The sequence below is a fragment of the Cyprinus carpio genome, chromosome A2 (genome assembly GCF_018340385.1).
Source record: "Cyprinus carpio isolate SPL01 chromosome A2, ASM1834038v1, whole genome shotgun sequence".
NCBI classification, from domain to species: domain Eukaryota; kingdom Metazoa; phylum Chordata; class Actinopteri; order Cypriniformes; family Cyprinidae; genus Cyprinus; species Cyprinus carpio.
This window is the reverse complement of record NC_056573.1, coordinates 18,341,794-18,369,470: the sequence shown is the minus strand read 5'-3', so window position 1 is coordinate 18,369,470 and position 27,677 is coordinate 18,341,794. Positions and strand designations below refer to the sequence as shown.

Genomic DNA, 27,677 nt, shown 5'->3' with positions numbered 1-27,677 from the left:
TTGCCTGAATATTGAATTTCATTTTATTATAAGATCAAAAATTATTTTAAATTAAATATGAGATTAAATGAATTGCTCACAATAAGACATTAATAAACAACATTAAAAAAGATCCTAGATTATTGTTTTTTATTGTGTTCATGATACCGATTGTCAATATTAACAATTGGAATGTTACTGTGAAGTGCTACAGAATAAATATTAATGTTTCCATGTATAAAAATTGTACTGTAAATGTGTAAACATTTCAAGTGCAAGCATTTCTTTGCACAATGGTTACACTTTGGTGTGTACAAACTGCATAGTTAAATATTAAAAAAGAGAACACTCTCAGTATTAATGTAATAGAGGACACGGAGTTCCACTGCTTAAGCTTGATCATATGGGCCTGAAAAGAGTCATATCTAAGGACAAAACATGTAGTAAAATTGTAGTCTCTGAAGCTGTTGAATTTGTCATCCGGTGACTGTTCCAGGCGTTATCCTGCGTATATGTGTGTAGGACTTCCTGAGAGTCACACTACCATGGTGAGACACTCCACGTGGAAGCACACACTCCTCAGTCAACTTTTTTGTCTCTGGGTTCCAGCAAAGAACGGTAGCAATCACTTCGTTCTTGTCGTCACGGCCACCGGTAATGAAGAGCTTGTTATTGCAGGCAGCAATGCCACAGCTGGCTCTTTCACAACCCAGCTGGATTATAAGTGTCCAGGAGTCTTCCAGAGGGCTGTAGGAATACAAGGCCTTCATCGCGCCACCTTTATTTTAGAGGAAATTGCATATTTAATTATTAAAGCATGGCAGTTATCTATGGTCAGTTGTTTAGCATTTTATTTAAACAAAAAAATTTAAAAGGTACAAACCAACAACAAAAATGGCATCCTTAAAAGTCACCGCATTTGTGCATTTGGCCTCGGTTGGCATCGGGCATTTTAAGCTCCATTTATTTGATAGGGAATCAAAGCATTGCATGTTATTTGTGGCTAGCTTGCCATTGGGGCCTCCACCTATCACGAAGATGTATTTGTCATAGCTGGCAGCAGAGAAGGAGCTTACGCTGATCATGAGTGGTCCTGCCTGGAAGGTGGATTAAAATATTAAGTTGTGAATTGTAATGAAAATTCCTGTATATATGATCAGATTGACAGTTATGATAGATGCGGATGTCTTAGATATGAATCTATCCTTCATTCATCATCATTCATACATATAGCCATTACTCCAATCTTCAGTGTCACATATTCCTTCAGAAATCATTCATGCTGATTTGGAGCCTAATGATTAATAATGGTTCTTCTTATTATTAATGTTTAAATCTTTTGTAACATTATAAATGCCACCTTTGACCTATTTAATGGCTTTGCTGAATAAAAGTTCCCTTTTTTTTTTTTAACTTACCCCAAACTTTTGAATGGTACTCAGCAAAAGCAGCATGTTGTCAACATTATTAATAACAAAACATTTTTCTTGAGCAAATCATCACATTGGAATGATTTCTGAAGGATCATGTGACACTGAAGAATGGAGTTATGGCTTTGTCATCACAGGAATAAACTGCAGTGTAAAATATGTTATATACATGTATTTCAAAGCATATTTTCATTACATGCATTTTTTATAAATGGAATATGTTTAAAAACTAGACATTTTTGTCTCCAAACAGTGTTGGGGAGTAACTAGTTAAATGTAACTGAATTACATAATTTAATTACAAAATAAATGTTAACTGTAATCTTATACAATTATTAAGAAAAAAAGTGTTATTAAATTACAGTTACTCATGAAAATGTGAACATTTTTTTTTTTTTTTTTTTGGGTATATGCATTTTTTTTTAAGGTTAAATCTTTTTTCCAAGGGATTGTTGCCAGTGTTTCCTGTTGTAGCTATGCAAATGTTTGATTTCAAAAACAGTATCATAACTATTAAACTATATCTTATGATTTTAAGTCTGTATTTAACCTCAGAACGATCTTAAAGAAGAGGTCTGATTTTGTGGTGGGTGTGCTATAAAATTAAATGAATATAATCTTAATTCAAGCGGAGAAGTATTTTGAAAGTCTGACAGTAATTAGTGTTGAGTACTACTGTAAGGTTAACCCTGCCTGCTTTAAATGTTTTAAAATGATTGATAGTTGAAAACATTTGTTAGTAATTTAGAAAAGTAATCAAATGAAATTATTCACATTACTCTAATAAAGTCATTGAAATATTTACACTACTTATTACATTTTAAATGGGGTAACTTGTAATCTGGAACCTATTACTTCCCAACACTGCCCCCAAAATCCCATCAACAATATGAAATTGTGTTGTGGAAAAAAACTAATAGACACACTTTTAATGAGACAACTGTTAACAGAAAATTAAAAGTTATTTCTCTCTCTCACTATTGTTTTTATTTTTACTGTTGGGACTGCAAAGGGCCTAAAGTTATATAATTACCCATCCCAGATATTTACAGGACTCACCTCTGACCAGCAGTTGTGAAATGGATCGTAGGCTTCAACACTGTTCAATCTCTGGGTTCCATCAAAACCACCCAAAACATAGACTTTTCCTCCAGCTACTGCCATCTTGTGTCTCCAGCGGCCTGTGTTGAGATACTCTATCTGGATCCATTTGTTTAGTGATGCATTATACTTCCACACCTCGTGCAATGTTTCCTTGCCACCTGTTTTAAATGTAAAACGAGTTTTACAAATTTCTTCTTTGATTTTGCTTATCAGTGTCCATGCAAATAAACATACTACACAGTTACTGTCACTTTACCGTTATATCTTATTCTTTTTTTTTCATTTTATCGTTGGAAACTCTTCCAAAAATAATTTTTTCCTGACAACGTCAAATTTTTTTTTTCGTATACAGAGCTGGAAAACCTGGCACACAATTTTAGAACAAATGGATAGCAATCTAGTCAGTCAAGCTTTGAGATGAACAGAGAGACAACCAAACCATGCACATACTCCATATTGCACAACACTCTGTAATAAAGATTGAAAAAACAACAGCAAGATCTGCTTATTTGCTCCAAATAACCTTACTCTCCTAAGAAAATAGATGCGTTCATGTACCATACAACAAATATAGTCTATATGTGCACTCCATGATAAAGCAGCATCCACATAGATACATTTATAGGAAGACACTTGTTCAATCTGTATATTATGTATGGTCACTTGCATTTAATACCTACTTTGAGAGACCAAAAATAATTTCCTTAGTCGTCTTTTCATTTATAATAAGTGCATTCCTCAGTGTGATGTACTGTGATGTATCTCAGTGTGATGTACTGATGCTCACCCGATATGTAGACTTCGTTTCTGAAGGTGACACACGCAAACTCCACCCACTTCTTATTTTCATTCTCAGATTCCATCTCTGTGTTCGGTAGTTTTGCCACCTCTAAGCGGCTCCTGCGTAGTGGGTCCAGACAGGTCACCTCAGATACAAATTTCTCATCCTTTGTGCATCCTCCAATAATCATAAAAACCTCAGACTGGAACTCCTGCACTCTTGGTTTGGTGCGCTCTGATATCACCTAGAAACCAAGAGGATTTAAAGGGATAGTTCACCCAAAATTGAGAGAAAAAAAAAAATTATATGGAAGTCAGTGGCTACCATCAACTGTCTGGTTACTAACATCTCGCAATTCAGATTTGCGAGAAATTAACTCAGAATTGTGAGATAAACTCATGATTGTGAGAAAAGTCGCAATTACCTTTTCATTTTGTATTTTTTTAATTAATTAATTTAACTGCATAGTTTGTGCCCTGTTATTAATAATATTATTAATAATAATATAATTATTACATTTATGTGCAATATTTCAAGTTAGAAGGTTCCTTGCATAATTTACAGAATTCGCTAGTGGCAAAGTAAGCAAAGTGGACATTATGTATTAATACACTTCCTCCAAAAAGAACCTCCGCACAGTCATAATTCCCAAATCTGGATTTCACTTCATGTATTTGAATCTTGTGACCACTTCAAAATGACATCAAGCATTTAGAAAGGTCACATTTGTAAAACTAACCTCTTTTCCTGAGAGGTGATAAACCCGGGCCTCCTGCAGCAGTGGGAACACCTCGGGACACTGGCGGATCAGAGGGTCTCCTTCCACCCTTTCTACAAAGTACCATGGGTCCAACAAGGGCAGCCTTACATGTGTGAGGACACGGGGCAGCTGAGCTATTCTTTCATCATGTTGGGCCCTCACCCAACGTGTAACCACATCAAACACCTGCTCCTCTTCTGTTACCCCCAAATCATCATGCTGGAGCAGACTGACCAACACATCTGCTGGAAGCTCAAGGATCTCATCATGGTCCGCTACTTGAGAGAAGTTTTGGATAATGTAGGTGTAGACTTGGGCTTTCAAAGACTCCAACGAGTGCACATCAGCTAGATGCAGGATTCCCACACAGTTGTCTGGGTGAAGGGCTTCTGCTAAGTAACTGGCACAGGCGTCCACAATACGTGGAAACTGCAAACATAGATTAGATTTGAGGTCATTACAGAGCATCAAATTATTGTTTCGCATTTAGACATTTAGGGACACTACAATACAACAGTCAACAAACATTTAGGGTCATTAAGATTTTTTTTTTTTTTTAAAGAAATTAATATTTTTATTCAGCAAGAATGCATTAAAGTGATCAAAAGTGATGTAAAAGTGATCAAAAGTGAGTAAATATTTCGCAATCCTGAAAAAATGCATTATGGTTTAAACAAAAATATTAAGCTGCATAACTGTTTTTAACACTGATAATAATAAGAAATGTTTTTGAGCACCAAATCAGCATATTCTAATAGTTTCTGAAGGATTATGCGACACTGGAACAATGACTGCTGAAAATTCAGCTTCCAATCACAGGAATAAATTACATTTTAAAATATATTAAAATAGAGAAAATCATTTTGAATAGTAATAACATTTTACAACATTACAGCCTTTACTGTATTTTGAGGAAATAAATCAACCTTGGTGAGCATAAGAGACTTCCTCTTGAAAACTTTTAAGCAGTAGTGTTCTTATACAGTATATATCTACTGTAAAGCACTTTGTAAAAATTGTTTTGAAAGGTGCTGTATATATAAAACATCACTTATTATATTAACTTAATAATCTTAATTATCTGAAATAGAAATGCAGAAATTCATTATTATACATAAGAGTTTATGATTTGATATGTAAGCTACATCAACTATATTTAGCAAACATATGACTCCACCCAGCTACAGTACCTAAACCCAGATTTGACTATTAAAACTGACTGTAATGGAAAATATCCCCTTTGTAAATAATGTACAGTTTCACTTCCATGTTATGTTTGGTACTTTTGAGGTGGTTTGGATGTCTTCGCCTCCAACTAAAGAAGATGTGGCACTGGGGAAGTAAAAAGTCTTGTTTACCCAGCAAAAACATACTGGTAGACGTTAAAATCGTCGTACTTGACAGAGACCATGTTACATATAGGCTAATCCACCACAAAAATAATTTGATAAAAAGCTGTCATAGTACAAACCTGAAATAGGCTGGCTGCCTCAAGCATTCTCTGAACATTGTCCTTGGTTATGATGACTTTGCTGGTGTAAGTGTATTCTAACAGGATTCTCATGGTGTCAGCATTAATGCCTTTAATATTTATGTTTTCTTCATGTTTTTCTCTCAAATCATTACAAAACATTGCTCTGTAAAATATACATTTATAAAAATTCAATTTGTTTGAAGACTTAAAAATGTATATTTAAAGAAGAAACACTGCTCTCTTACAATTCTTTACATGAAACAAGCAAACAAATGATCTGGATGTGCTGCTGGCTAACCTGAAATAATGACTGGCTGCAGCAAGGACCACTCGATGGCACTGGAAGCTCTGACCCTGTACGAGGAGACTGACGTCGATCAAGCTGTCCTCCAGCCGGAGACTGTGCAGTCCATCCTGCAAAAAACCAGCAAACACAGGGTCTTCAAACACAACCTGACCATCTTGTTGGTTCTCCTGCATCGAGCTCTCCAGCATGCTCAGACCACCTGCTGAAGCTTCACTCTTGGCAGATGAAGGGCACTCAGAGTTATTCTCTAAAGTATCAGCCATGATCTGGAGTCCAAAAAATTACAGATTTCACCACTGAATGAGGTTCAACACCATGTGATGTCTAGATATTGGCGTAACACTAGAGCCAAAAGCTGAACTGTTCTTTCCTAACATATAAGCTTCCTGTTTTCATAACGGACTACAAAGAGGAAGTGCTGACGCCTCTCAAATTCAGCTCTGCAACTTCTCAAGTCATTTGGATTATGCCTGTTCCTCTGTGCTATCTGTAAACTTGTGCATTTAAAGCAACTGTTCTAGTTGCTTTAAATGCACATTTCACATTCTCAGGCTAATGCATCAAACATCACAGCTTCATTAAAAAGAAGGAAACAAATGTCTTAATTATACTTTCTGAAAAAATCTCAAAAGAAAAGAATGAAAGGACATCATTTTCTTGTACAGAGATTACCAAACACTAGTCTGACCAAATAGGATTCACAGCAGTATTAACATGAATTTCATTTAGATTTCATCAAGTACTGTAATCAAGTGTAACAACTATATCTTTTAAGAGTCATGACAGAATGATGCAAGCTCTAGAAATGAACCAGTCGATGTCACAGCTTTGCTCCAAGTCTGTTTTAATAATAATTTACAAAGGATAGATTTTATGATGTTTCATTATTAAAAACTTTGTATCTCATAGGAAACGAGCAGAAAAAAGACAGGAAGTGTATTTACTCAGTTGGAACGTCTGAAAATGTTTCTCATTGAAATGTTATGTTAAAAAACAGTTAGATTTAACATGCAAAGAATATAGCAAATTATTCCAATTATTCTATGACAATCTCTGGAGATGCATTAAGGTCTGACAAAAAATATAAAATACTGTATACATACACATAAATACAAAACTTGTAAAAATGTCCTGATTCCTGCCACCCCCCCCCATTTCGGCATGCTAATCAAAATACATAATATACAAAACGATTTAATAAACTTTAGGTTTTGCAATAAAAATTTAAAAACAGAAATGGTTCATTTAATTTTTTATACAGCAAAATTGTTCCATTTAGTTGAGACAAGTGAAGGCAAATAGGTAGCAGGCACAAGTGACAGGTCATTAAGAGAGGATGGGACAGTTCAAGTATTATAATACTTCTCTAGAAGGTAAAAAAGGGAAAAAGTACTTTGTTAGGCCAGAGTTCAACAATACTCAAAACTAATTAAAATACAAGAGAAATTTGAAATGGTCAGGTACACACTGACCAATGCAATGGTGTCTGAACCGTTTACATTAAACAAATACAATGAGAAACATCAGTAGAAAACAAGAGAGGTCTACAGTCAGTGGCTCCTCTGGTTTTGTAGCCCCTTAAGGCACATTAAAGGAGAGTTTGATGTGAGGAGGCAAGACATGGTGATTGTGCAAGTTAGTCGCCCGGGTGGAGATGACTAGGATCCTCAGGGCTGAATTTCAAAAGTCCTTTGCGGGACTAGAAGGGAGACTCTGCTGGAGTGATAGAGATTATCACAGGAATCGCTTGTGAGAAGGAATTTGGGCATTGGCACATAGTGACAAACGGCTAGCGGTTACTCTTCATTGCCTCCTTGGCAGCAAGTATAAGGGGAGTGAGGCTGGAGAGAGGCTTCGCCAGCTTGAGAAAAGGATGCTGCAAGAGACAGAAGGACATTAGCACATTTTCCAGAAAATCACCCAGTCATCAATACCTCCACAGTCTATTCCAAGGGTTCCCAAACCCTTTTTGTCAGCCAAATTTATTTATTTATTTAATTTACTTGAAGTACCCCTGAGAATTTAAGTTAATATTTCAATCATTTAAAAACATAGCCACATATTCATGGATCTCTGATGATGGTTTATTTCAATGAAGTTTAATAATGACTATTAGTTTTAACTATAAAAATGAAGGCAGAAATATATTACTGTTTTAAATTACTATTGTACTTCAAAGTAAAAAAAAAAAATTAGATAAAATAAAAATATTTTATTTTACACCACAAGTTTCAACTACTCTCACTGTGTCTGAAATTCTTCACTTTCAAATGAATACTGCTGAAATGCTGTAAACGTCTGTCCACAAAAATGCTGTAAACTTTGTGAACTCAAATAAAGAGTACCTAGTGCACTCATCCAAATAGTGATTAGCTTTTTATTTTGATTAATTTTGCAGCCCTATTTATCTATTTTAATTTTACATTCAATTTTATTAATTATTAGCTTATCATCACATGACAAACCTATTGCGAATTCCCTCCCAAACCCCTGTTTGGGAAACCCTGGTGTATTCAAACAGAGGTATAAACTCACAAAAATCGTTTGTCGAGGCATTTTGGGATTCAGTTTTGCTCCTTACCTGCAAGAGTTCTTTTCCTCCACCTCTCTTCTCCACATCCATCTCGAGGCAGCGGTTTAAGAAGTCTCTAAAAATGGGTGACAGCTTCTCTGGGTTCTGCAGCTCTGGGGTGCCATTAGTAGCGATGAGGTACAGCGCCTGGAGATGAACATTAAGCATTAATGCCATAAATCTTTTCTTCAAAGTTAAACAGATCACTTGAACCACTGTCATTAATTACAAAAAGACTTCATAAATGAATCAGTGACAAAGGAATAAAAGTATCAGGCAAGAAAGGCTCACCCTCAGAGGGTTTTCATTGAGATAAGGAGGTTCGCCCTCTACCATCTCAATGGCCATGATACCCAGGGACCATATGTCCACTTTGGGCCCATATGCTTTACGTGTGACCACCTCAGGGGCCATCCAGTAGGGTGTTCCTACCATGGTGCTTCTCTTACTTTGCTCAGGCGTGATTTGAGCACAGAACCCAAAATCAGCTGAAAAGAGGAAAGCAAACAATTCAAACAAACTGTTCTGACATAATGAAGCCAGGTCTTGACATTGAGATTGTGGACTCACTTAGTTTGACAGATCCATCCATTCCTAAAAGAACATTGTCACTTTTGATGTCTCTATGAATGACCTGGTTTGAATGCAGGAACTCTAGAGCTTGTAAACACTGTGGAGGAAACAGACCACAATGTTCAGGTGGTGATAGGAAAAACAAACGGTTTGGAGCTCACAACTAAGCTAGAAATACTGTACCTCTCTGCAGACAGCAGCGATTTGTGCTTCATCCATGCAGGTTTCTGTAACCACATCAGTCAGAGAGCCTCCAGCAAGGTACTCCATCACCACAAAGAGCTCATCTCCAACCAAGAAGCTGCACACACACACAAAACAGAAGGTAGATGTTACAGTAGATGGCTGGAAACATATTATGGGACATAATGCACAAAATTAACATGACTTCAGCCATGTTTAAATAGCTTTAAGGAATGTAACTACCTGTCTAAGAAGTTGACAATGTTTGGGTTCTTCATCTCCTTCATCACCAGGATCTCATTGATGATCAGCTCCTTCTTTGGCTGCTTCTGTAGGTTAATCTGCTTGATGGCAACCTATGGAAACACATCACTGTCAGTTTGCTTGGCCTGTGTCAACTAACTGAGAAAGGCCAAAAAGAAACTCAAACAACTAAGTGTCAACTCACTAACTAAAAACACTACCATTTAAAAGTTTGGGGTCTGTATAAGATTTTCTTTAAAGAAGTCTCTTATGCTCACCGAGACTGAATTCATTTGATCAAAAATATAATAGAAACAGTAATTCTGAATTGATTTGATCGAAAATACAATAAAAACAGTAATATTATGAAATTATATTACAATTTAAAATTACGTTTAATATATTTTTAATTGTCAGACAATGCCTGTACACAGAATTGATTGCACTTTCACGTATCCTTGCTTCTGAATGAACACATACACACAAAATTACCTCAAAATAATTGTCTCTGCAAGTATTATCGTAAACACAGTCGGTTATGTCTTAAGTGAACGTAAACCATGGAGAAAGAAATCTCCTGTGCATTATATTGTATATATCATATCATTATATTGGATCCGTTCATTCGGTCTTAAAGGGGCAGCAGCCTATAAATACCTGCTGTCCCTTTAGAGCCACCTGCTGTCAGAGAGTGATATTTGTGTCTCATTCACAAAGCTAAAACCAGCCCACTCTGTTTTTGTTTCAAAATTAGAAATTATACAATCCAAATAACATGTTTTCAGCATCTTTTTTGGATAGAAATTCAAATGCAGTGGTTGCCTCTGATTTTAAACAGCACAGGCAAAGCCTTCTTTTACATGAAGAGATTTCTTTTAGTTGTGCAATTTTTTTTATTTGATTTGGGATTTGTTTTAAAATTTCAAGTTAGTTTTATTATTTAACATTTCAATTCCACAAAGAAATATGCAGCATTTTTAATAGTTTTTCTGATCATGCTGATTTGTCCACAGTAAAGTTAATGTAATGTTTTTTTTTTTTTGGGTATTTTTAATGATTTTGGTCTACCAAAACCTGAAGAATGCCTGCCCGAAGGGCTACCAGAGATTTTGAAATTTTGCGAGCCCTTCTTCAACCCATATGTAAATTCAATTATGATGTTTTATTTAAGGACTTTTCTCAGGAAACAGATTAAAATTCGATTAAGATTTGAATAGAGAAAATACCTCTTGGCCAGTAGCAATGTCGATGGCTGTGTACACCGTACCAGACGCACTGTAAAGAGACAACATTCAACTGAAGCAATCTTAGATTATAGTTAAGTTTATAACTTCAGCTACTGGCTAACTAATTTTGTGATACAGACTGTTATATTGAAAGTAAAATTTCCAAACTAGCTACAAATCATTAAATATAATTACCCTTGTCCAATTTTTTCGTATCTGGTGTATTTTTTCTTGGGGTCTCCAATACTGACAATAGTTCCTGAGATCAATCACAACGACAACAGTTAGAATTCTGTCATATAAAATAATGTTGCAGTGCATATAATAACAGTATTGTTATAGAGAGCATCTTTAATGTTTAGTAATCACCAAAGACATACTAAGTTTCTCCATAATCTCATCATCTGTCATCTTGCCCTTGCCCTTCTTCTGTTTATCTGCAGCTTTGCAACCATCTGTCTCCGAAATGGCAGCAGGTGCCGGAATGGGATCGATGACAGAACGAGTGTATACCTATCCAGACAACAAAGACACCAACAATTTGGCATTCACTCAAGAACCATAAAGTATAAACTAAAAAAGTAATAATGCCTTTTTGATATGACAAATATGACAAGAAACGTTCACTCACAGATATGGTATGCTGAGGACGTGGTGCTACAACAGGAGGTGGGGCTTCATCATCATCATCATCATCATCAGGATCCTTGACTGCTGACTGCTCTGAGCCTTTTTTTGCTGGTGGTGCATCTTTATCTGAAATCAAGAGAATGAACATAGACATTAGAGGATAAATACAAATACAGTTAGACTGGTGGTATGTATATGTACTCATTTACCTGTAAAGCTGAGGTATTTCTGCCTGCTGTTGCCTGTGGAGTCGTAGAATTTGAGCACATCCAGGACAGCCTGAGGGTTTTTCTTCTGCTCAGATTTCGTGATGTTGGAGGTCTGCAACAGCCGAGCCCACTGCTCTGGCATGCCCTGAGAGACAGAAATGAGAAAGATCTCAGAGAATTAAATCAGTGCACTATGACATACAGGAGACAAGTAGACACAGTATTCAATCCAAGGCAATTGAACTGGCAATTCTTTCCAGCATTTGATGTATTAGGACAGATCAGGGGCAGCTTGGGTAAACTGTACCCAAAAGAAAGTAGGAAATTACATCTCACTCACAGTGAACTCCCCCGTGACAGAATCGAAGCCCACGTGTATGGTGTGCTCAAAGTCTGAAGGGCTTGAAATCTCTGGACGCTCCTTATCCTTGTCTTTTTTTCTTCCTTCAACAGAAAGAATGGTTGTGGTTACATGCTTCTGGTCACTGGCAAAATGACAGATTCCAGTGGATAATTTTACAATCAATGATCCCAAGTCTGAGATGAGCCTCTGTGTCCAAAATGCGATCAATTACAGAGTACTATAAGAGCAATTAAAGCAATGTGTTGAGTTTAATACAAGTTGAGCCTTATTGTCACCATTTGTGGCATTGATTACCATAGAACATACTCAAAAAAGCAAAAAGCTGGGTTATAGTAAGCCAATAAAAATGAAAGTAAACAATCCCATAATTGTTGAAAAACACACTGATTTGAAAATATAGCAACTAGAATTAAACATTGGACCACATAACTTTGCAGCTCAACAATATAATAAAGAAAGACAATCTAAGAGACATTTTTGTGACTTAAAGAAACAACAAGTATTTTTGTATTTTTCTTTTTGTGTTGACCCAAAATACTGCTTTTAGTGCAACCTGGATCTTCTGGTCTTACCTTTCTCTGCTGAGAATATGGATATGATCTTGTTGCGTGGTTTGTCCCTCTTCTCCTCTGGGACGGAGGGGAGGGGTTTAGAACTGGGGTTTGCTGCCATACTGTCCTTGATACCGGTGCTGAAGTTGCTGCTCATTCTGACTGGGGGGGCGGGGGGTTTGTCCTCCAGCTCTCCGTTGTCAGACATGACAGGGAAACACACTCAGAGGGGTAAAAGGGTTTCAGAGATCAACCTGCAGAGGGCAGCAGAGAAACACACATCTTAGCTGATAAATGAATTGTTGTACTAAAGACAATTAAGGAAGAGAATGACAGATAACAGGGCATTTTGGCAAAGACTTTATCAGGGCATATCAGATTCATCAAATAAACAAACCAGCCAAGGTTGTTCATCCAGTAATGCATTGCTTTAAATGCCCATAAAAACAATGTAACTATTTCAGTAAACTCTCAGAGGAACACTTTCAGAATTTTATCGTACAGACCTTTTATGAGAGCTTTCCAACCACTACAATAGCCACACTAAAAGTCTGTTAAGACAGTGCAAAGCTAACTAACCATTAGCCAACAGCTGCTACTGTGCTACAAAAGCAGCCAGTCAACAAGTTAACATGGACAGAGAGACTCTGTCTCATGTTCTGCTAGCTGCCAACTCTTTTTTTGAGATATGCCAACAATGTCCACCCCTATGTGAAAGCAACTGAACTTTTTGGAGTATGCACTGCCATTCATCTGTAACAGAGAGCGGCCAGTTAGCCTAGCACTGCAATCCTCTCAGAGTAATAGTTCTAGCAGGTCATCAATTCAACTGAAAGTGTTGAGGTTTTCAGGTCAGAATGCAAGTCTGCACAACAGGATGCCTTGCTAAGGATGGCTGGGTGACATAAGCAATCCTAAACCTAGTGAGCTTTGCTACCTTACTGTCTAGTGGCTATGATGGCATCTTAAAAATAGAACCTCTTAAGTAACTGATTTGTTGCACTCTGTATAGACAGCATAAATACATCTCCTGAAACATTTAAGAAAATCGACATAAAAATACACGGCACATGGAAAAATGTATACTTTTCAGTTCTGAATGATATATTTTTATGTACATTTTCTTGCCTGATGCTGTCATCTTGAATAAGAATTTTCACTGATTGCTGTCACAATGGACTATGGGATTGCCTTCTTTGTAACAGGAAGCTTGCAATGGCGATTCGATTTCTGGGAATCTTCAGTGGGGCCACATGAACGGTTCTTAAGATTAAATTTGAGAATTGTTTTTGTTATTGTTATGTATTTTAAGGGCTGTCAAAGTTTATTGTAAAACTGCACTGGAACATTATTAAATTGACAAAGTGCTATACAAGTATATTTGAATAAAATTGCAACTGATTCTCTTATGATGGAACTAAATGTGCAGTTTTGGTCGACTTTGGTCAAGAAAGTTTTAACGGGCCAAATGATTCTTCAATGTATTATGAACACACAGAGCGAACAGGTAAACATGTCAGCAGTGTAGGCTTGACACATTTCATCATGAGCAAAAATGATGACAGAATAACATCTAAGTTTAGCTGAAATAGTTAAGCTGAAATATTTAGAGGCAGAAAATAACTGCTGAAGAAATTTGGTTCGTTACCTGTTAACACAAGGCCCTCGACATCATATTTAGTTCAGTGCCTGAAACTTTATTTTTCATTTTTGGCTAAAACCTACTTATTGATTGTTTGCTGTAAGCACATTTATAATACTTTAACATTCTATCTAAAATGTCTATCTATTTGATTTATTTGGGAATAGAGGTGAATTTAACAATGTGTCCTGAATCTATTTCCTTTTAAATTTCAACTAGTAAGGAAGAGAGATTTATTCAGTAGCATAATAGAAAACCCCATCAGGTGCACATGACCTCAAACGGTACAAATGGGTTTTCGCCAACAGTCTGTCAAGTCTGGTTAGAAATCAGTGCCATCACACGGCTGTGTGCATCCTCTCCGCCCCTGTCATTAACATGTCCAAATAAGGTAAAATCCTGTCTCACCTTAGTGAGGTTAATTCAGCAAATCATATGCAATTCAACCTCAACATGACCACGATGTCTTCCTGTTTGACAGCACACTTCAACTGTGCATTGTATTCAAAAAACAAAGGCCATAGACACCTGATTTATTACAACTGCAGAGACAAAAGAGAGTGTGTTCCATCCAAGAGTTCTGAGGTTTAATAAATCTGAAAAAGAATCTGAAAACACGTAATTGCTTCACGCATCCATAATAATTTTCAGAATCAACAGTCGAGCTGAGCAAACTCAATGAAATGACAAATCGTGATGCACTATTAAAAGTTTAGTTGGATGGTACATTTATCTACATGACTTAACTTCCATAACATAGACCTAAATAAATCCTGAAGAAGAGCTTTCATCATGAAAGCTTAAAAAGATCCTTAAAAAGACATAAAAATCATGTTTTACCTGAGCTTTAACAAAGATATTTCTGAAAGTTGAGAAACGATCAACAAAAGACTAACTATTGCACAAGGCTTGCATGATCTTAGACTAACACTCGTGAGCCAGTTCCTGTTTCCCTATAGAGAAGAAACATGGGCAGAATAAAGATCAGTTACTTAAAGAACATTCTCAGACTTAGTCTGGTTAGAAACAGAAATAAAACTTATATACTTATCACATGGAATCTAATAACAACAACAGCAAAAATCCTACACAAAATAAAACAGAGCTCAAAACACTTGTATATTTTATCAAGTAGTCAAATGAATAAAATCTAATTGAATTAAATTGATTTATTTTGAAGCACAATCTTTTGAAGCTTTTACCAGCCACTTCCACTTCACACTACAGCTTGTAAAAAGGCACATAGTCAGCTCTTAAGAAATCAAGTAAAAAGGATGCAATCAGATGCCAGTACCACCAGTAATGCAATCTCACCCTGAAGAACCCTGATGGAAAGGTCCAACTGACGTCCCTGGCCCAGATCTGGGACACTCCTGGGACATTGAGGGTCTTTGCTATGGTGTGTCCACAGCCTGTTTCTCCCTGTGCATTCACTGAAGAGAGCTGAAATAGAGGCGTGTTGAAGCAGGCGTGCTTCATTCCACAGCAGGATGAAATGCTGCGAGTGCAGTCATGCCTTTGTGCTTCGCACTGCAATAGTGATATACCAGGCTTGATGTGAAGCCCTACAGCGGAGGAGACATTAGACTGGACATACCTTTACACATCACTGATTCTCTCGCTCTGAGGAACCAACACCATTACACAACAATCACACTACTATAGGAATGAATCAGGATTATGGGAGGTGTCTCAAGAGCTTGATATGAGAGCATGTTCACCCACACAAATCTATAAAAAAGGATGTGAAAAGAAAAATCTCTTGTTTGAAGCAAGGCTTCATTCAGTACTGAAAAACACTACACAGATTGCAAGATCATTGCCGATTTCAGCACAAAATTTGCCATTTTTCTTTAAGGAATGTTATTTGGGATCCTCAAGTCTTAACTTGCTGTCCCGTAATGACAGTTTTTGGAGAGGTGTGGCTCTCTCCAGCACACAGTGCTTTACAGGCTCAAACACACTTCTGCATGGTCCAGGTTGCATGGCCCTTCTGCAGTTTTTTCCACTCAGAGCCAGTGTTTCAGGTTTCCACTTTAGATACTGTTAAGTCTAGCTCTATCATGAATCTTACACCCCCAAGCTACTGATTCCACAACTATTTCTGTGAAGCCATGCATAATGTGATTCAGGACTCCAAGAAAAAAAAAGAAAAAAGAAAACATTTAGGAATCAAATTAGCAAAATGACTTATTTGTTGATAAATTACAGAATCATTTGATAAAGAGCGAGCGTTGTTCAGAAATGACTGAGAATAGTTTTAAAATGCTTTTTCACTGAGAACTGGTTTGTTAGAACCGTTTATCTGTGAATCAGACATCAAGGCCTGTGCTGAATTCACTGTTGCATGCAAAAAATACTGACATGCACTCTGAAGATGTACTTAACCAATGAATCACAAGACAAAATGGATGCATACAAAGTTTTCCACAAAGACAAAGGTGACCAGATTTCAAATTGTCACAATTTTTCTTTTATTTTTATCACATCTGTGATCATTTCAGTTGTAATTTCTAGAGCCCTGCTGAGGACCACATATCTGTCTGTCAGTCATCCATTGTTCTTAAACTTTGCTGGTTATGTGAGGAATTAAAACAGAGTTCCTCAAACCAGTGCCCTGTAGATTTTAGCTCTGACACATGAGCAATTTAATCAAGGTCTTCAGGATCACTAGAAATTCACAGGTAGGTGAGTTTGATTTTTAAGGTTTGAGTTAAACTCTGCAGGGCAGCAGCCCTCCAAGACCAGTTATGAAGAACCATGCTTTAAAAGAAAATTATATCTATTCAATATAAAAAAGTCGTAATGAAATAGTCATACAGACCTGAGAGAATATCTTCAGCATGCAATGACACAGATAAATCACCTTGGACAAAAGTGTTTGCTAAATGAAAAAGTGCACATAAATAGATGCACTGTAGATCAAGTGAAGCATGCCTTGATCTATGCTTGTCAACAACTACTGGCTTTTAATTTGCCCAACACCAAAGGTGAGTCAGTTTTTTTTTTTACTTTCTGTTTTTACTTTTGATTTATGCATTATCAACAAACAGCGATAGACTAATCTAAGACATGAATTCAAAAGCAAAAGAAGAGCATGTCGCTACTAAGACCAAAGTCATGGATTTGATTTCCAGGGAGCACGTGAAAAGATAAAAATCCAAACCTTGAATTCAACAAGTTTCATTACATAAAAACATTGGCCAAATGCATAAATTTACTGTAATATCACAGAAAATCCCACTTGTTACAAATTACAGGATTTTCTCCAATAACATCATAAAGATATTCTTTTTTCATTTATGTCATGCATAAAAAGTAAGTGGGACTTCAGCCAAAGGCTGAAAGCGGTCCTCTCAGTTTGTGTGTACAAACAGGGGAAGTGAGATGAAAATGCCAGAGAAAGCTCATGGGAAGCGGGACTGTGGACATTCCTGTCTGCTACCCTGAGCCTCTTTAATATGAGCCTCGCCAGGACTAAACTAACCAGAATATATTTGTTTTTCACACTTACAGACTGGCGGCTCAAAAGTAAACATAAGGTGCCATTGACTATGAATGCAATGTGGGTCCTCAGTATGAATGCAAGAACATCACTATTCACTAATCAGCATTCAACCAACAGACATGATACACTGTTTTATGTCCAGAGCTGTAGGTTCCATTGCTGTGTGAATTCTGTTCCTTATTTTCTCTCTCGCTCTCCCCGCAGAACCAGTATCTCCATGTGAGGTTAATTAAGAGCTCTGCTGTGATTGGGTGATGGGAGAGGAGCGAGATCATTTAAACTACAGATACCTTCAGAACAGTTGGTGGTGGTGGCGGCTGAGGTTTCATCCTCAGAAGCCTAAGTTTGGCGATTTGGTGTATCTTTCTCTCAGTTGTGTTGAGACTGTTGAAGCAGAGCTTCTGTCCTTTGTCTCATTGATTACATCTATGACTGAGGCCTTATATAAAGAGAAGTGAGTGTTTACTTCAGTTGCCCATAATAAATACTGATTTTTAATTCATGTCTTTTGTCTTGGGTTTAGTATGAAGGTCAGTGCCATTTTGTTTTGCATTACTTATTTTCTCCTGCTTCAGGGAGTTAGTTTAATCTGCTGTCTTTTGTTTTCTTTTCTATGTAGTTTATTTAGTTGGGTTCTAGAAGTTAGTTTCGTTATGTTTGTTATTTTGGCCTTGCCCCCTAGGGATACAAGCTCCATCAACTAAATCTATCAAACATTTTTGGTCAAAAAACTTCCAGCCATGTTACTTCTGACAGTGCTGATTACAATCTTCAAGTAACCACTAGAGAGACAGTGAAGAAAAAAAATTCATCAGCAGAGTACCACCACTTCCTATTACTCATATCCCGTCCACTTCTGATTGGTGGATGGATAACGGAAGCATTTCCTGATCCTACAAGCCAGGACCACTATAGGTCTCACACTCACACTTCATCTGACCAACTGGACCAAAACAAAGATTTCAGAGCACGCCTCTTTTACAGATGTGTGGTTGTGTAGAGGAACTGTTTACAGGAAGACAGACCAGGGGCCTTTTGTATTTGCAGCTTCTATATAAGGAAATACTGAGCAAGACTTCCTGAACTAAACCTAGCTGTCGTCCTCCTTCCATGCTACTGAAGAATGAAGGCATGTGCTGGCCCAGAGAAGCAACAGAAAGCTATCTAACCACAAAATTCTTGCTCATTGTTAGAGAAATGAAAATTGTCTGTTACTCACCCTCATGACTTCATTTCTTCTGTGGAACACAAAATGAGATGTTAGACAGAATTCTACGAGAACTCAGACTCAGTCACCATTTATTTACTGCATCTTTTTCATACAATAAAGGTGAAATGTGATTTAAATTGCGATTTATGCCAAACATCTACTTTGTTTTCCATGAAGAAAAAAGAAAGCAATTGTCACGACATAGCTTACCAGCAAAACATGAAAGAAATGCCTGAAAGATGGGACTTTGATTTACAGTAATTTTCCCCTTCACAAGTACTCTTCAACAAACACTAATATAAAACAACAGTTGATGTAAAAAATGTAAAGCTTAATGGAAACTAAGGTTTAGTTCGCCTGGTTTTTGTTGACTATCTACTTGTGTTCATTCATATTCTTTTGGGGGGAAAAACCCAGAATACTTCTAATCGAAAGAGAAAAAAACCAGCTCTGCATTATTAAAACAAAAGAATTATATAATCAAAAGCTTAATGATAAATCATAAATACACACCATCCTTTTTGAATATCAAGTGGTCTGTGCCCTGCTGGCCGAGCAGATGTCAAGATTAGACCAGTTTTGCGTTTTCAACTCACCAGAACTCACGCAAACCTCTTCAGAGTTTTAGCTCCTCCTTTCTCGCTCACATAAACAGATATTGGTGCAAGTATAATGAGAATATCTCCCTGGAGATTATGTTTTGGGCTGCCGTGCCGACGTACTTCTAAGTTTTTTTTTTTTTTGAGTTAACTTCTTCTTGGACCCGGGATCTGTCTGCTATGGCGGAGGGGAAGCGGAACTGTCGACCCAGCCCAGTGTTTGGACTTCACTAAACTTAGTTTAGGTTGATCAGGTTTTTAATTAACCTATTAATATTATAAAAATCTTAATAAATATTATTAAAAGGCGCGAAAAAAAACTAACTGTGATCAAAAGTTTTCTGCAGCCTCAAACTACTGTTTGCAAATGGGTTCCTTCCATGAGTTCCGACGGCTGTTGCATGACGGGAAATGTAGTCTCCATTTCTATTGCACTGCGTTAGGTGGAGTACTCTAAGAACTACATCTCCCTATACTGACCGGATTCTAACTTTGTTAAATGATTTCATTCTACGATTTACCGGTATGCCAACCTAAGTGTTTCAGTTAAGTCCTATGAGAGCGAGGCGTTTAGATTAACATAAAATTTAAAAAAAAAAAAAAAAAAAAAAAAATCATCATCATAAATAAACTTTATTATAAAGAAAAATGAAAAGAGACCCAAGCCCTCTGCTGGCACCAACTGGAAAATGCATTTAATATTCTTCCCTGTTACATTCATGATGGTCAACATAGCAAAGGCACTTTTATAAAAGGTTAATTGATTTCCATTTGAATAGGTTGTAACAACTGGACATTTGATTCAGGATGCATTGTAGAAGTAGACTATTTTTTTCTCATATCTTGGGTGCATCGTGGGCAGTACCTGTAAACAGAGGACACGTTAAAAATGCAATATTAAGTACATGGAGAAGTGAAATATGCAAATCAAATAAATATGAAGTAAAGGGATTTGGCTCACCATTTTCCCTTTGGTTTGGTTGTTAGGCCGACACAAGCAAAGTGAAACCATTCTACTGGACACTGTTACAAGAGAAGAAACCTTTTTCATTCTTTTACATATCAACAATAAGATGACTTTATTATTTACACAAATAAATGCCTATTCTCACTGGACTGGCAGTATTCTGGATATCATAAACCATAAATTAAACCCATTTTTTACCCCTTATTTTATTATGTAAAATAGTACTTGCTTCTGTGTGACAACTGTGTTTTCTCAAACAATGGCTTAAAAATAATTGTAAAATTATATACATTATATAACTATTACTCACATCAGAATTGTCACATCCAATCATTTCTCCATATGATACTTGACTACACAAACAGTATGTGGGCTCATTAGGGTCCACTGGCATATCCAGGACATCTGATGGGTGCATGGCAAGCAGAGATTCACTTATGTTGGCACTAGTGTTTGAGAGACAAAACACACACACACACACACACACACACACACACACAAAAAGAGTTGAATACAAAGCCTTAAATAATATATACTGGCATCAATCAAATGTGTCCTTTTAATATGACAGTTACCCAGTTTTCTGCTTTTTCTGCTTGGGTGAGTCTTGATCTGATCCTTTCTTGTCTCTTCCATGGGATCCCCTCTTGTCTTTTATATTCTTATCCTCTGAAACAACAAATGAGTCCATTTAGTCTCTCCCTAAACATTGTATAAACTGTAATGATATGTACATGAAGATATGTTCTGAACAATAAGACTAACTTCGCGACTGCTTCTCATCTGAGCTACCCATGCTTCCCGTGTCCAGTTTCTCCTGCAGATCATTCTCAAAGCGTGCAAGATCAGCATCCAACCGCCGAATGTGTTTGTCCACCTGGAAATGCCAAGAGACTTGCTTTTGCTTGATGCATCAAATAGCACATGCAAATATAAAACCGAGGATTCTGCATCTCACCATTTCATAAATCTGCATTGCAAGCTGAACTTTGTCATCGCTGTACTCTTTGCATTTGTTGTAGGCATTTTCAATCTTCTTTAAATGCTGGGCACGCTCCTCGGATGCCAAATTTCTAACCTTTGCAACATACTCAGAAGCTAGTTCACTTATCTCTGTTTTTTTCTCTGTGAACAACAGTAAGAATGTAACTGTTCATTAATCATAATTTAAAGGTTAACTGTACTGGACTCTAATACAAAGTGATACTGATCCAAACATTCATACCTTCAGTTCTATTATCTAAATCCTCCATTAATGAGAAGTTTCTCTGCAACTCGCAGGGAAGTCCCTCGATGCCTGGAGTGAATGATTATAATTAAAGATCCCGTAAACTGTAATTAGGCCTAACGTTACATGGCAGGAAAAAAGAACATGCATGCATATGCTACAGGAAGTTACTTTCACATACTGACCAAGGGTGGTATAAGATACAAAACATTATTCAGGCACTCGGTCATGTAACGTTACAGTTCAGTATTTTATCTTAAAGTAAAACATAAGACAAATTCTGAAACAAAACAACTCCTAAGTGAGCTGCGAGAGGAATTCATCACATTTCATACAACTTGACAGTAATTAAAATATGGCAACAAGTTTTTCAAGAATACCGTTTAAAATACTTACTGTCTAAATAATGCTCTAAATACATTCCTTTCGCCATTCTTGTTATTAACGTTAGTACTTTGTACTGCAGGCGTGTACGATGGTTTATTTAGCGCGCGCTGAAATTACCTTTCTGAAATCGCTGTGTAGGTTATTCGATTTTTATATGAAAATGATCAACCAAACTACTATTAGGTGTACACATAAGACTGTCCACGTAGTTTATATATCATATAGCTAGCTTTACATCTTCATCTGTAGTTACATGAAGTAACAAGTTGCTCTACATCGCCATCTACTGCAGTGGAGTTGTAGTTCACGGCTTAGCTCTCTGTGAAAGAACAAGATAATACAGGGAATTTCGGGTATTATATAGTTTTAAATATGCCGTATACTCTGTTGTAGGTTTCTTAATATTAACGGAAACCCTATGGCTTTTTTGATAATGTTTAATAAGTGAGGGACAAGACAACATGATGATACATAGTATGTTCAGAACTTACCACAAGGTGGCAGTGTCGTCTTTGGTATTAAAGTGACAGGCTGAGCCACATTATCATGTGAAATACAACAAATGGCATAACTGATAGGCTGTTTATTTTATTTAGGATTTTCTCTGTATGAATACTGCACATCGAAAATGGACTTGGTGAAACAGCTGTCTAATGGAATGTCTACAGAGTTTAAGAAGATATATAAGTCATCCTCAGCATAGGTGCTCAGAGACCCACTGTGACCAAATCACATTCAGTCCTCATGCAAAAACACTAGAGACGTCGGACTGCAACAGCATAGATGTAAATGCAGACATTGCACCCCAATATTCCATTAATAAAGTTAAATTAGAGTTAGGTTTAGGGTTAAAATAGAAAATGAGGAGAAATATTGGACTAGACAGCTCCTTTATTACATTGTCATTTATGGAATACAATGGGATATGGTTACTTTTAAATCTAATTATGCTTGCCTTTGAAATAACTCCAATAGTTATAGTACTGTTAAAAATAATATGAGAATAATATAAGTGTATACCCTGCAAGCCAATAAGGATAGTCTATATGTAAATGACTCCTCCCAGGTTTTGTATTTAGCATTTGTAGCCCATAAGTGATGAAAGCAGAAACGAGACGTAGTGGATATCTCTTTTATTTCGCATATATTTAACATTGCAATGATGGAACTGTGCTATAGTATATTTTTTATGACTGCATTTATCTTAGGTATGTATTTTGACTTAATTTCTTTTTTTAAATCATAAAGTTTACTTTGTAAAATCATTTATGTTTGATTGAACAGGATGCACAGCACAGGACAATGTAATGCAGTCCAAACCAGTTATGACAGCTTATGAAGATGGAACAGCCACTCTTGACTGCACTTACAAAGCAACCAGTACTCAATATCCAAATCTCCTCTGGTACCAACAGAAAACAAATGGATCCCCAAAATACATGCTGATCAGAAGTTCTGGATCTAGCAGCAATGATGAGGAGTTCAAGGACAGATTTAATGCAAATCTCAACACATCTTTAAAATCAGTTCCTCTGACAATCAAGGATGTGCGTGTGTCAGACTCTGCTGTGTATTACTGTGCTCTGCAGCCCACAGTGACAGAAACACTCTCAACACTAAGACAATAACTCCTATATTACCTCTATTTCTAAAGTCAGTCAATAAAAATACTTCCTATTTGGTGGATATATATTGCAACATTTTAAAGTTACATTTAAATTCAATTTGGAGAAAGTCACATGGAAATCAATTGTAGTATATTACAGTAAATTAACTAGGAGATGAAATTGAATTAAGGATATGAATTCCTTTTGGAAAATTATTTATATGCAACACTAACATGTTTTATGATAATTTCAGTAAGGTTGTCAAATGGAGCAAAAAACATCTAGAGACTGCAGTAACAAAGAGAATATATCACACAGCCAACCTTGAGAATGGGAGGAGTTACATGTGTTATCAAATACATTCAAGAAGGGAGAGAGAAAAAAAGATATTGTTTCTTCTCCCATCAGTCTGTGGATTGTGATTTCTACTAAGCTATTCAAACTATTAAGGGAAACCATGTCGCAATGGCTAAGGAATTTGTTTCTTATTTTTGTACTTCATTTAGGTATGGCAATAACATTTTTGCATATCCATGAGCATTTTATATAAGTCTGATGTGTCATTTGTTTGAATTAATTTAATATGTTTCCAGAATGTAGAGGGGAAGAAACAGTCAGCCAGCCAGAAAGACATCAGACTGAATTGGAGGGAAATTCAGTCACATTAAACTGTAAATACAGCAGTGCGTCAACAGCTCCAGATCTCTTCTGGTACATTCAGAGAGCAAATGATATTCCTAAATACATCCTGAGAAGGGATAAGTTTGAAACTGGAGAAACTGACACTGAGTTTCAGGAGAGATTTCACTCTAAACTTTCATCAGATTCAGTTCCACTGACAATCCAAGATGTGCGTGTGTCTGACTCTGCTGTGTACTACTGTGCTCTGAGGCCCACTGTGAGAAAACTCAAGTCAAACCACATACAAAAACACAGGAGCAGAAACATGCTGTGAATTATGAAATATGGTCAAATAAAGTCTATGCTGCTGATATTCTTGTTCTAGTTATAAACAATAAACGTATATAAGCAATGATATAAAGTTAAAGATTGTGTACAGTAATACTATTTTGATATGAACAATTAAAAAGATTTGAAAGAAATAAATGTTCAAATAACTTTTCATTTAGTTATTAAGTTTTTATTTAGATTCTGAAAAGCCTGACTCATTTGAAATAATTAATGAGTATCTCGCGAACATATATATATTTCCAACCTCAAACTGTATATTATGGAATAACATAGTAGATGCATTTAGAGCACACTGAAAACATACAAATGCTTATTTATTATATAGACTAAATTACAGTATAATACAAAACACATGCTCTTGTTACCCAGGTGTGAATGATACAACTCAGAGAGGAGGGACTCAGTGTTCACAGATCTGACATGATTTAATGTGTCTGACAGAGACTGGTTGAAAGAATTCAGTCTGACTCTTCTCAGAGTGAACACTTGTACAATGGATCTTCATTCAGTTATTCTGTTCTGTGTCTCAGCAGGTGTGTATTTCTATTGAGAGAATGATTGATTTTTTTTGAATTTTTATCTGAAATCTCTCTAAAATGCTTCCCATTTCTCTTCTGTTTCAGCTGTTGTCTTTGGAAATAACATCAGTCCAGAGACAACAGATGTTGGTGCTGTTGAAGGTCAAAAAGCTACTCTGTCCTGCAGTTATTCCTCCTCTGGGGGTACAGAAAATCTCTTCTGGTATCGTCAATATGGAAGATCAAAACCTGAATTTCTTGTAGCCACATACAGCACTGCAAAAGAAAGTGAGGTATCTGGTGTAGATTCAAAATTTTCTGTTAAAGTAACAAAAAAGGAACAAATCCATGTGATTCTGGAGATCTCCTCTGCTGCTGTATCAGACTCTGCTCTGTACTACTGTGCTCTGCGGCCCACAGTGACAGGAAACACAAGAACACTGTTCAAAAACCTTTCCTTATTTAATCCAATTAGAACAAGCAAGAGATACAGAGACAAAGATTAAAGGAGAACCTGGAAACTGCAGATGTAATAAGTTAAACGACAAGTGAATGAAAATAAATAAACTAATAAAAAGCTAATGAATCCGAATCTACATACATAAAATAGCAGATAAAAAGATGACGTATTTAAAATCAATGTGACATAAAAAAATTGAAACATCCTAGTATTGTTAATTACATTAAACCCACATAATAATGGACTATTGTTTAAATTTCAATCCATTATTATGTGTAACAGTGTTCTCAGACATTCAATAAGGAATTGAAATTAACAAACTTCATACTTTATACTATATTTTAATATTATAAGAATAGAGACTGAAAAGCACATTTTTTTTGTCTGTCTTTTTTTCATATATCACACCAGTAAACATGCTATTAATGAAGGTACAAAGCTCACAGAGATCAGGAAGTTCCTGAATGTCTTGATAACTGAACAGCAGAAAGCTTCGGTAACACACAGTCAGAGCACAGAGCACTGAGAAAATCAACACACAACTGATCTGATCATATTCATCATGAACAAATACATGCTGCTGCTGCTTTTCATTATGGCATCAGGTGTGGCATTTATGATTACTTTAAGATCTTTTAGCAACAACTTTAAGAAACCTATAAAACACTAAATGGTATTTTATTGTTTTTCTTTCAAAGCACTTGTAATTTATATCTTTAGTGATATACAGCATTTAAAGAAAGACAAAATAAGTTAATATTGTGCTTAATGTTTGCAGATGTTACAGCTGTGGACAAAATTGAGCCAAATAAAGGGACGAGCATCATCAAAACAGAAGGAGAGTCTGTAAAGCTGAGCTGCTCATATGATTCAGACAGTGAATATGTACGTCTGTACTGGTACAGACAATATCCTAATGGAGATCCTCAATATTTATTACGTGAAGGAGCACGATCAAACTCTGTTAAGCACAGCTCTGATCCTCGATTCCAGTCAAGCACTTCTCGTATTTCCACTGAACTCATTATTAGCAGTGTGTCTGTGTCAGATTCAGCTCTTTATTACTGCGCTTTAAGAGTTGAAGCCCAGTGATACAAAACATGACACAAGTCGTACAAAAACTACAAGCCATCTTCACTTTGAAGCTCTTATTATGAAAACCAAATCAAAACCTCAAAGTGAGATAATAACTGCAAACACCTGGATGTGCTGACGAAAGAAATGTTTTATAAAAGGAAGGGGGGGGGGGGGGGGCTGGTTGGGTGACAGCTTATGGTGACAGTCTGTCTGACACTAAAATATGACTAAGGTTAATTTTAACCTATTATAAAAATTCCACTATATATATGATTAGATTAGAATTAATCTTAACAATAATGGACAGAAAATTATTTTCACATAATGGTAGCAATAATGAGGCAGGCTCCAAGAAATACCATTCCCTCCAAATAAAGTTTCCTTTTGTCTTGAAGTGTCAAAAGAGGAGGGACTTACATCTGACATGATCTAATTATGTCTGACAGAGACTGTTGTTGAAATGATTCAGTCTGACTCTTCTCAGAGTGAACACTTGTACAATGAGTCTTCTTTCAGTTATTCTGTTCTGTGTCTCAAACGGTATGTATAGGCCTATTTATTTTCTTGGTTATTCGGGTATTTATTAAAAACTAAATAAAAATACTACAAATCTACTTATTTGCCTCTTCTTTTTCAGCTGCTGTCTTTGGGAATGTCATTAAACCAAACAAAACAGATGTTTTTGCTGAGGAAGGTTCAAGTGTTACACTGTCTTGTAATTATTCTGCATCTGGAGGTAATGATTATCTCCACTGGTACCGTCAGTATGGAAGATCAAAACCTGAATTTCTAGTACTTACCTACAGTAGTGCAAAAGGAGCTAAAGAGTCTGATGTAGATCCAAGATTCACTGTTAACAATACAAAAAAACAACAAGTGGATCTGAAGATCTCCTCTGCTGCTGTATCAGACTCTGCTCTGTACTACTGTGCTCTGCAGCCCACAGTGTCAGGAAACACATCAACTCTCTACAAAAACCTGCTACAATGAGAGACAGCAGAGAAAGAGAGAGAAAAATTGTGAGGTCGAAGCTGGTATATATAGCTATGATTTACACTTAAGATTCAATACTTTTATTTTATTTTGCACATGGAGGAAAAACAAAAATTGTCTCTC

General features: G+C 36.4%; 3 protein-coding genes and 1 gene segment (V, D, J or C); 1 reads left to right on the top strand and 3 right to left on the bottom strand.

The window, feature by feature from the left end:
* Positions 1-112: 112 nt before the first annotated feature.
* LOC109105120 (kelch-like protein 6) lies at positions 113-6,361 on the bottom strand. The gene is made up of 7 exons (XM_019118467.2): positions 5,827-6,361; positions 5,526-5,691; positions 4,034-4,483; positions 3,301-3,538; positions 2,469-2,671; positions 863-1,076; positions 113-757 (listed from the first exon to the last, which is right to left on the bottom strand). Exons 1-7 carry the CDS (start codon positions 6,096-6,098, stop codon positions 456-458), a joined length of 1,845 nt encoding a protein of 614 aa, XP_018974012.1. The 5' UTR covers positions 6,099-6,361; the 3' UTR covers positions 113-455.
* Positions 6,362-6,662: 301 nt separating this feature from the next.
* LOC109105131 (serine/threonine-protein kinase PAK 2-like) lies at positions 6,663-19,731 on the bottom strand. 2 transcript variants are annotated; one of them, XM_019118478.2, is made up of 15 exons: positions 19,260-19,731; positions 18,756-18,774; positions 12,408-12,640; positions 11,812-11,915; positions 11,472-11,616; positions 11,264-11,388; positions 11,013-11,145; positions 10,828-10,891; positions 10,633-10,681; positions 9,407-9,519; positions 9,164-9,281; positions 8,978-9,077; positions 8,699-8,895; positions 8,417-8,554; positions 6,663-7,711 (listed from the first exon to the last, which is right to left on the bottom strand). In XM_019118478.2, the coding sequence occupies exons 3-15, from the start codon at positions 12,592-12,594 to the stop codon at positions 7,625-7,627; spliced, it is 1,560 nt and encodes a 519-aa protein (XP_018974023.1). In that variant the 5' UTR covers positions 12,595-12,640; positions 18,756-18,774; positions 19,260-19,731; the 3' UTR covers positions 6,663-7,624. The 2 variants fall into 2 exon arrangements, with proteins under 2 accessions (XP_018974023.1, XP_018974054.1); XM_019118509.2 differs by lacking the exons at positions 18,756-18,774; positions 19,260-19,731 and adding an exon at positions 15,343-18,707.
* A 284-nt stretch (positions 19,732-20,015) lies between these two features.
* LOC109105278 (inhibitor of growth protein 5-like) lies at positions 20,016-22,149 on the bottom strand. Of its 2 annotated transcripts, none has more exons than XM_042776493.1 (8): positions 21,937-22,149; positions 21,538-21,609; positions 21,271-21,461; positions 21,078-21,189; positions 20,888-20,981; positions 20,623-20,758; positions 20,307-20,368; positions 20,016-20,210 (listed from the first exon to the last, which is right to left on the bottom strand). In XM_042776493.1, exons 1-8 carry the CDS (start codon positions 21,971-21,973, stop codon positions 20,171-20,173), a joined length of 744 nt encoding a protein of 247 aa, XP_042632427.1. In that variant the 5' UTR covers positions 21,974-22,149; the 3' UTR covers positions 20,016-20,170. The 2 variants fall into 2 exon arrangements, with proteins under 2 accessions (XP_042632427.1, XP_042632435.1); XM_042776501.1 differs by having other exon boundaries at positions 21,271-21,437; positions 21,937-22,145.
* Positions 22,150-25,896: 3,747 nt separating this feature from the next.
* LOC122147005 lies at positions 25,897-26,610 on the top strand. The segment is given in 2 exon segments: positions 25,897-26,089; positions 26,263-26,610. Coding segments are annotated over 2 exon segments (357 nt in total).
* Positions 26,611-27,677: the final 1,067 nt, after the last annotated feature.